Here is an 8,978-nt window from a genome sequence, read left to right on the forward strand (position 1 = left end):
CCTGTGTTGTGTTTTTTTCCTACCAGAAAAAACATTTGCAAATAATCAGAATCGATTCTATCGATCTTGATTGTTGCATCTTTTCCGTATTGCCGATTGGTTGGTTGATCGAGTAGAGTCGAATCGAATCGGTAAGATCGGAGAGTAAATAATGACAAGAAAGCGATTTTGAGACCGTTCGTCGTATACGTGGAGAAAATTAAAAACGTGACTAAAGTCACATGACAGGAAAGAGTAAAAAAAAACAACACGTGACTAAGGTAATTTGCGCAAACGCAAGATATAGATCTCGTAGAATTGACCAATCACGCTGGTCAATTGGCTGATTCGATCAATACGATTGGTCAATTTTACCAGACCTGTTCCTTGCGTTTGCGCTTGCGATCAATGTAGAACAGGCTTAAAGCGCGACCCTAACCTTGTTCCCGAAGTAAACCTTAAGCCCGTTCTACATTGATCGCAAGCGCAAACGCAAGGTATAAATCTCGCAGAATTGACCAATCACGCTGGTCAATTGGCTGATTCGATCAATACGATTGGTCAATTCTACCAGACCTGTTCCTTGCGTTTGCGCTTGCGATCAATGTAGAACAGGCTTTAAGCACCGAGTTTTGAACCCGGCCATTGTAAATTAACTCAATTTTACTTTATTCTTGCGTGTCTGTGATCGCTACATCAAACCAAACAAACCTTCGCGCTTGGATTTTTTCCGTGAGCTTCCGATATTTTCAAGACGATATCGCTCGGATTGCTGCGTTCAAGTTTTGTCACAGATTCGCGTTCCTGCGGTCACATTCTCGTCTAAATCTCCAGTAAATTTCGCTCAAATAAGATGGTAAGCAGGGGTATCGCGTTTTTTGATTCACCTGAGCAAAGTGAAATGTTGATTTCGTTTCTTCCGCCACAATGTGGTACAATTTTTCGCATTTTATGTACTTCAACGTTTCTAATTTTGACAAATTTCTATTTACGCTTTTACACATTAAGAAATAACTCTGTCCGGTAAAGTAATTTGTTATTGAAAACAATTACAATCTCATCATAATCATTCGCTTCTAGTCTCACACAATATTACTGGTACAACCCGGACCCAGACCTGAAACGAGAACATACTCGGATTACGAGAGCGTAAACGACTGTATGGAAGGTAATCTATTTTTTTTTTTTTTTTAATTGATGTTTACATTTGGTGTATGTAAAACAATTTATAATTGTTTTCTGTTTTATGAGCATGGTGTTTCCAAACTAGCGATCAACCAAAAAGCTACTGTTTCTACATGCAATTGTAAGTCAAAATGTACAACAAAGTTTGTTTTACATGAGGCTTTATTTTGAGAGAAATTGAGTTTCGAGAACTAAACTACATCTATATGGTTCTTTCGATGTAAAAAGCATTCGCGAGAAGCAATTCTATAATTTTTCCACTTGTATTTGCATGTAAGATCAGTATCTTTTCCGTTATATCAACAGTTTAATACCTGGGTAATGTCAGTAAAGTAAAAAAAACCAACAAAAGAAAGATTCTCTTGTATCTTGTATCATCTTTTTAAGGAACAAGAAGAGACACGTATTCTATACGTTTGAAACATACTGTGCAAATTTTTCTTTCTCACTGTCTGATGTTCTCACATTGCTTACAAATTTGATTAATTTTACTTTAAAATTTTTTTTATTGCAGGTGTTTGTAAAATTTACGAAGAACACTTGAAGAGACGAAATCCAAATACCCCAACCATTACCTACGACATTACCCAGCTGTTCGATTTTGTCGATCAGTTAACGGATATATCATGTCTCGTATATCAGAAATCGACCAACACGTACGCCCCTTACAACAAGGATTGGATAAAAGAAAAAATATACGTTTTATTGCGCAGAGCAGCGTCCGGGTCAATGAGCGATTAATGAGTAATCAATGTATAAAAAAAGATAGACTCGTATTCTTTCGTACACATAAAAATGTATAAAAATTTATATAAGGTTAAGAACAATTGCGTCGTACTCGGCGTAATAAAACTGATGCTATCTTTGTCTCTGTCTAATATTATAATTGTACTTTACATAATTTTGTATACATCCTATATAGGTTTCTTTTGTCTGTAAAGTATCCCCCCGACCATACCAACACATTCTCGTTATAATTTTGTGGCATTTAATAACTAACACAAGTGGTACTTTTTCAATACCATCTGTATATTTATTAAAATAAACCACTTTTTTTTGTACTTTTCCCTTGTAACATTATTAATAAAGGAAAATTTAATCATTTAAGATAATATCACATTACAATCTTTGTTTTCTCTGGTTAAACATTTTATATAAAAGTATAGAAAATTAAGGGTTTTTTTTTTTTTTTTTTTATAACACACGTAGAATTGTATATTTTATATACACGCAAGTCGTAAATCTTTTATAAATGTACCGCGTTGTGAGGAGGTTGAGATGTTGACTCTGAGTATCAAGCCTCCGCCGTCGTTTGCTCGTCACCTTGCGCATCCGAAGTTTGATTTTCACAACCAGTATCAACGGCAGAAGAATTTTCTTCTTTCTCCGCACTTGGTGCAACAGTGTCAGAGCTTTTTTTATCATCTTCTTCGACCGCTGAACTTGCAGTCTCGTTAGAAGAGATATGCGTGTCCTAAAAATTTGTATAGTTTACTTATAATTGTCTGAGACACACCGGTTATTTAAGCTGCTGTTTGTTTTCGCTCCTAGCAAGTTGTATACACGTGCAAGAATCTCGATGTTGTTTGTGGAAAACAAAATGTTTACCTTGGGTTTATTGCTGTTGCATATTTCAAGCAGATTGTATTTCTTAAACTTGTAATAATAAGGAGCAATAGAAAGCAAGCAAACTCCACGTATCACCTCGACAACCACAGCGATTTCAGGATTTTTCAAATCCGCTTTGTTGCCTGTATTTTTTTGCATAATTATTTCCGCCAAGTCTTCGATAACTTCAATTCTCTTGATGCAATTGTTGCTGTGGCGGCTAGAATATCATCCCGTAAGACGCAAAGTATTTGCTGCTTTTATGTACAAATTTATATACAAACTTGCTTAACTTACTTAAAGACAATGCTGAACGTTTTAGGTTCTTTAGTGAAGTACTTTTCGAACACCAGGCTCGCTTTTGTTTTTATGTCATTTAAGTAAGCCTTGCACACAAGTTCAATTGGAAGCAATCTCAATAAATATCTACTACACTGTTCTTTGGTCGCATCTAAGTGAGTCACAATTTTGGTGACCAGTTCTAGTGGATCTGGTAAAGTGGTTTTTATGAAAATCATATTTTTCACACCCGTATCCACCATCTGTAGAAGAAACACTTAGATAATACTGTTTTTTCCTAAGATAAAATAATATTATTCTAACGAATACTACATTACTCAATTTTTATACTCAAGATTATCTTAAAACGCCGAATGGATTGCTCTATCATGTACCGAGCGTTTGAAAATGAACTCGGGACAATCTCTAAATATAAGATCCAACTACGAATACAAGCTACAATCACTTTGCTATTGTCATTACTTGAAATTTTCGAAAAGACGGTGGTGTTTCATGCAACGTTTTAAGTTGCTTGATTTCTTTTTCCAAACTAGTCGATATATCTTCCTCCTCTTTCTCAGCATCTCCCTCTTCTCCCTCATCTTCCTCCTTCTCGGTATCTTCCTCCTTCTCGGTATCTTCCACATTCTTCTCTGTTCCTTTATCATCGCTTACACTTGTTGACACTTCAGATTCCTTACAATATCAAGGATATAAAATTGTTTACAAATGTTGAATGTATTATTATAGCAAATAGTTATCTTGCAAATATGTGGCACTGTGTGTGTGTACCTTGGATATCTCCGACGTGGTGGATTTCTCATTTGCAAACAAATTGAGCAGTTTGTAGGCATCGGTAACACAGCCCCTCTCGTAGAAGTTGCACGTGCACAAGAACCCGGTCATACCCGGTTCTAGCACAATTTTCTTATGTTTCTTTCGATTGTTCCACTGATTGGTGCTGGTGTTTCTCTTACGTGTATTCATCGGATCGTTCGTCTGCATTGTTTCAATTTTGTGTATTTGTTAATTCGCTTTTATATATAATATATATAAACTTCTTCCACACTTCTCGCACATCGATCGATTACAAAATACATAAACATTCACCCCGCTTTTCTGAAGTTCGTATCGCAATCGCATCAAACCCGCGTCCACAGATTTCAAATTGCGAACGAGACCGAATTTGAATTCAACCAATCGGAATGAGAAAAACCGATCTCGAGTTTACCAACGTTAATTGGTCAATTCCCGCGCGGTGATCGGCGGACGAGAAAAAGTAGCCAATAGCGTTCTCCGAGTTGTCTCTTCACTCTGGACGCGACAGACAGAAACAGATGGACGGTCTTCAGCATCCATCTCTTTCTGAAGATCGACTTACTTCTCCATCCCCCATATCCCTGTCTTTATTTCTCGTATGTTTGTGGTCTTCATCCGGCTCGTTCACTTCCGTTTGAACAGCGCGAACTGGTTGTTTGTTCTCTTTCGTGGAGCTAAGGCCGTATCGGCGACTTACACCGGTTTGAAATTTTCATCCGACTTTGAAATACAAAATCCTACTGCGAGACATGACGACCGAAGCTGAGCTCGCGTGCGTTTATTCCGCACTGATCCTCGTCGACGACGACATCGCCGTGACCGTAGGTATCACCTCACGTGGGTGCCATTAGACACTTTTTTTATTTAGTCAGGATCGTATATATTTTTGTTGAATATATTTTTCACGTATATTTAGCAAATGTGTCGCAATTGTAGCTCGTATATTTAGTTAACAGAAAATTTTTTTTTACAAACAATTATAACAATCAAAGCGGATCTTATACGTGGAATAAAGTTTGTGCAAACTTTGTGTGTAAAATTGAACATAAACAAAAGTAGAACACAATAGAAATATACTACATCTCTTAAATTAGTAACACATCTATTTTACAGGGTGAGAAAATTCAGACAATTCTAAAGGCTGCAAATGTAAACGTCGAGTCTTATTGGCCTGGACTTTTTGCTAAAGCTTTGGAAGGTGTAAATGTCAAAGAATTAATTACCAACATTGGATCCGGAGTTGGAGCAGCACCTGCAGGAGCAGGTAATAAATTTTTTTTTCCTGTTGAAACAATATTACAAACACTTGAGTTTGTTTTTCTGCAAATAAGCATAAAGATATTTGGCTGTATAGCATTTTAAATGGACACTGAAAGAAAGAGACAATTACACAAATGTAAATGTAAAATTATACTTGAAAAAATAACTTTTCATAGTTGAAAGATATTTTTCAAGCTTAAAAGTCCTAAGTTTATCCTCTTCATCCACCGATCTAGCAAAATCCTAGCTAAGTCCGGTCAGCAAAAGAGGAAAACAGAAACAGAAAACAAATTTGTTGGTTGTATCACATAGATACAACCTTGATTTTGTTAGCGACATTACATAAAAGTTATAATATTTAGCTATTAGTATCAATATTGTAGTAATTTATACTTTTGCTTAAAAAACCTGCATATTTTTACTTTACATTTAAACAAATTCTGTGGTATTTTATACAGCTCCAGCTGCTGCGGCGCCTGCCAGTGCTGAGGCCGCTCCAGCTAAGGAAGAGAAAAAGAAGGAGGAACCGGAAGAAGAATCGGACGACGACATGGGCTTCGGTAAGTTATTTTTATCAAGTTTGTGATATATTTTTAATGTCACAAAGATGATGATTAAAACAGACAAACAATTTATACATTCAATAATTAATACGATAATTAATACACATGTACACACGTGTGTTAACTACAGAACTCACATATGAGAGATTAATATTTCACAAATATGAGACTATGATAAAAAGCAAGATACTTCAAGAGTTTAAGAATTTTGAGAGAAAACGAAACAAAATAATTTTTATTTTTAAAAAATATACTTTTGATATATATGTTCCGTTTGAACTAATATTGCGCTATTATGATTTTTTTACAGGTCTATTTGACTAAGCTCAACTATGTTGGTCCATTCCTTTTATGTATGTACAGTTATGTTGTACAATAAAAAATAAAATATTTTGACAGGAGGAATATACACGTTTTCTTTTCTTTTTTAACCATAGAAAAGCCGATCGCAAACAATTTAAGGACAACTTTTGCTTGCTTTGCTGCGCTTTTTATATTCTCTGTTCTATGTTACATATGAGTATAAAACCACAGAGAGCATAAATTCGAGCATATTTGTTGCGATAAACTCTGTGGAAAAGACTAACATGCGCAATAGCGATTTGCAAGAAAGAACCTAATGTTGCGGATGATCTGTCGGTATCTCTTTCATAGTCTAAAGCTTTTTTTTTTTTTTTTATCACTGAGACGGAACAGTCGTCCATCCACCGATCTCTTTCTTTTGGTTCGTCAGTGCCAATAAACACTTTTTTTATGTTGAAAAGTTTAGAAAAAAAAAAAAACCACGAGCGCGACCAACGTGACGGACGTCTTAGGATCTTGCTCGCAACTACCACTCTGTTCCTTTAATCTATCTAACTCTTCAAGTTACTTGTACGTACATGTATCTCAATTTAGCTTTTCAAATCACGAGTATATGATCTTGGCAAAGTAAAATTTATATAGTCTCGCAGCGCTATACATTTTGTTCTCGGTGAAGCGCGTCTACATTTTCCGCAAAACGAAGGTCTAAATTTTTATCGCGAAAACATAGCGGAAGAGTTCGAGCTCTCGAAAGTTTTTGTTTTTTTTTTTTTCTCTTTTTATGTTATAATTTTTCTCGTGCAATTGAAGTGTGCGATTTCGTTTATCCAGAACAACGTATATAACGATACTATCAATAATTTGCTATAATTTACGTTTTTTTTTTTTTTTTAATACTTGAACAAAGCGGTTTTTTTTTTTTTTTTTTTTTAATTTTTCGACTCGCCGTTGTCGGGTTCCGACAGTGGCAACCATTGAGCCGAAGCGCCTTTCCCGGACAATACGCGTTGAAACAATTCTCTCTGACAGGAGTCAGACACCTGACATCTTGCCAAGAGATCGCCGTTCGCGCGCAACACGGAGAATTGCAAGATACACTTGGACAATACGTCGCCACTAACGTCGAAGCTAAGAATGTCGTTCCACACGGGACTGGTGGCCTCGTGCCGCACGCCCGACTTCTTCTTTTTCAAACTCTTGCCGTCCTGTATAAGCGATACCTTTAAACAAAACAATCATTTGTCTAATTACCCTCGTTGTTTGTTTCCATTGCTGCCGCAACTGAAACCGCAATGAATTGCTCTTCTGCTCTCGATTATACAAGTGAATTTCTAGAAATAACTTCTATTTTTTAATATATGACAAGTTTTAGGCATATATTTTCTTCTGACGTCACAAACCACGTCCTGTAAAGAGTGTCTTGAAGAGAATAAATAAGATATTTTACCTTTACATAGGGATTCGCGTTCGCGACGTCGTCGATAACAGGTAAATTTCTCGCTCTGATGACAATGACCGTCAGTTTCTCCGCGCACAGCTGATACGAGATGGATACCATCAGTTCTCCCAGAGGTGGTGCTTTGAAACCGCCCTCCGCTCCGTATCGCAAGACCGGTTTCGTAACGGTTACCATATTCGCACCGAGATCCGTCATGGAAGACAGAGGAAGCTGCACGTATCCCAGACCGCGATGTCTCGTGAACGCGTCGAAATCGTAGAGCAGAATTTCCAACGTTCTACCGAGCAACGATGACGCGGGCGTTACTTCAAACACGAAGTCCTCGTCGAATACTGGAGGAAAGCAGGTCGGACAAACATGTTATTTATTTATTTCACAAATAAATAAATTATATACAACGCGATAAACCAGTGGAAAATGAACATGCACGTATAATATACCGGGATTCAGAGTGCGCCTGTGTATTGTGGTTTGCCACACGTTGTTCCGATCAGGGAGCAAACGTATCTTGGCGTAAGGATCCGCGATTCCGCTCAATTCCCGAGGACGGAGATCGTGCGCCTTCGAAGATGCGAAGAAGAGAATTTTTAATTTATAAATTTAATTTGTTTCGAATTACATTTCTACTGCACGAGATATTATATAGAAACACTACCTCGATAAGCCTCACGGTAAGTATCCCGGCGTTAGCGTCGTAAAGTAATCCCAGTTTTAATTCACCTCTGATTTCGTCGGAAGACGATGTTGATGAAGACGCGGATGAGAGCTACAAAAAAAAAAAAAAATACATTTACATTTAAATGGACGCAATTGTTGCGACAAATTGGCAGATGTGATGTACCTTCTGCCGCGGCGCCGATTCGACCTCGACGTTGTTCAATCTGGAATAAGACCCGTCTATGCTTCGCAGCGGCGGTCTGACTATCACCATGCGTTTCTCAGACGCAACTACCGCGCCTTCCGGAAGAGGCGGTGCGAGTGGACTTATCGGAGACGAAGGAATGTCGTCCGATTCCGAAAAGTGCCGTATGCCTGCCGAGAACAAAAAAAAAAAAAAAAAAACAGACCTTGATCTCAGAGTTTCTTAAACCTTCTTCGATTCATATCGCGTCAAACAAGATCTAAACTTGTCAGAGTGCACATATCTCGTTTTACAATCACACTTTGTTCTTCTCAACAGTGTTTTCAAAATGTATTTACCTCTTCTGGGAGAATCGCTGGCAATGCTATCGAATACATGATCAGATTGCCACTCGTCATCATCTGACTGACTGTCGCTGGTGCGCTTGGAGATTTTATTATCCCGCGAAAGCGCGACACCGACCAAAACATCCTTGGACGATCTCGCTGCCTCTTCCGCTCTGTCCAACAAATCTTTTTCAAACCTACATAGAAGCAGATTACGTTACTTTCGCATCTGTTCTCTCTCACGGTTACAAAAATGTATTCCATCAAAGCCAGGTACAAAAAAAAAAAAAAAAAAAAAAAAAACTTTGACGTGTTTTTGCGCAAATATTTTACAA

General features: G+C 37.5%; 4 protein-coding genes across 4 annotated transcripts; 2 read left to right on the forward strand and 2 right to left on the reverse strand.

Annotated features, from left to right (window-relative positions):
• Nucleotides 1-602: 602 nt before the first annotated feature.
• Nucleotides 603-2,225, forward strand: LOC109854641 (enhancer of rudimentary homolog). The gene is made up of 3 exons (XM_020427939.1): nt 603-835; nt 1,060-1,147; nt 1,679-2,225. Exons 1-3 carry the CDS (start codon nt 833-835, stop codon nt 1,903-1,905), a joined length of 318 nt encoding a protein of 105 aa, XP_020283528.1. The 5' UTR covers nt 603-832; the 3' UTR covers nt 1,906-2,225.
• LOC109854639 (THUMP domain-containing protein 1 homolog) lies at nt 1,944-4,281 on the reverse strand. Its single transcript, XM_020427937.1, has 5 exons — nt 3,844-4,281; nt 3,535-3,747; nt 3,070-3,314; nt 2,773-2,992; nt 1,944-2,638 (listed from the first exon to the last, which is right to left on the reverse strand). The coding sequence occupies exons 1-5, from the start codon at nt 4,054-4,056 to the stop codon at nt 2,459-2,461; spliced, it is 1,071 nt and encodes a 356-aa protein (XP_020283526.1). The 5' UTR covers nt 4,057-4,281; the 3' UTR covers nt 1,944-2,458.
• A 183-nt stretch (nt 4,282-4,464) lies between these two features.
• On the forward strand, nt 4,465-6,100 carry LOC109854640 (60S acidic ribosomal protein P1). The gene is made up of 4 exons (XM_020427938.1): nt 4,465-4,691; nt 4,984-5,134; nt 5,589-5,690; nt 6,004-6,100. Exons 1-4 carry the CDS (start codon nt 4,620-4,622, stop codon nt 6,015-6,017), a joined length of 339 nt encoding a protein of 112 aa, XP_020283527.1. The 5' UTR covers nt 4,465-4,619; the 3' UTR covers nt 6,018-6,100.
• Nucleotides 6,101-6,365: 265 nt separating this feature from the next.
• LOC109854650 (synaptotagmin-1) lies at nt 6,366-8,857 on the reverse strand (the record flags this gene model as incomplete). The annotated part of the gene is made up of 6 exons (XM_020427961.1): nt 6,366-7,216; nt 7,444-7,787; nt 7,896-8,016; nt 8,111-8,221; nt 8,297-8,487; nt 8,656-8,857. Coding segments are annotated over 6 exons (1,260 nt in total), but the record flags the coding sequence as incomplete, so codon positions are not given.
• Nucleotides 8,858-8,978: the final 121 nt, after the last annotated feature.

The sequence above is a fragment of the Pseudomyrmex gracilis genome, unplaced genomic scaffold, assembly GCF_002006095.1.
Source record: "Pseudomyrmex gracilis isolate BER0280 unplaced genomic scaffold, ASM200609v1 scaffold_71, whole genome shotgun sequence".
NCBI classification, from domain to species: Eukaryota; Metazoa; Arthropoda; class Insecta; order Hymenoptera; family Formicidae; genus Pseudomyrmex; species Pseudomyrmex gracilis.

Coding starts and splice junctions, on each gene's coding strand:
- LOC109854640 (XM_020427938.1), top strand. CDS start 4,620: ATGACGACCGAAGCTGAGCTCGCGTGCGTTTATTCCGCACTGATCCTC. Junction 4,692..4,983: donor ACGACGACATCGCCGTGACC/GTAGGTATCACC, acceptor TCTATTTTACAG/GGTGAGAAAATTCAGACAAT. Junction 5,135..5,588: donor AGCAGCACCTGCAGGAGCAG/GTAATAAATTTT, acceptor TATTTTATACAG/CTCCAGCTGCTGCGGCGCCT.
- LOC109854639 (XM_020427937.1), bottom strand. CDS start 4,056: ATGCAGACGAACGATCCGATGAATACACGTAAGAGAAACACCAGCACC. Junction 2,993..3,069: donor ACGTTCAGCATTGTCTTTAA/GTAAGTTAAGCA, acceptor ATGATATTCTAG/CCGCCACAGCAACAATTGCA. Junction 2,639..2,772: donor GCAACAGCAATAAACCCAAG/GTAAACATTTTG, acceptor ACAAATTTTTAG/GACACGCATATCTCTTCTAA.
- LOC109854641 (XM_020427939.1), top strand. Junction 1,148..1,678: donor CGTAAACGACTGTATGGAAG/GTAATCTATTTT, acceptor TTTTTATTGCAG/GTGTTTGTAAAATTTACGAA.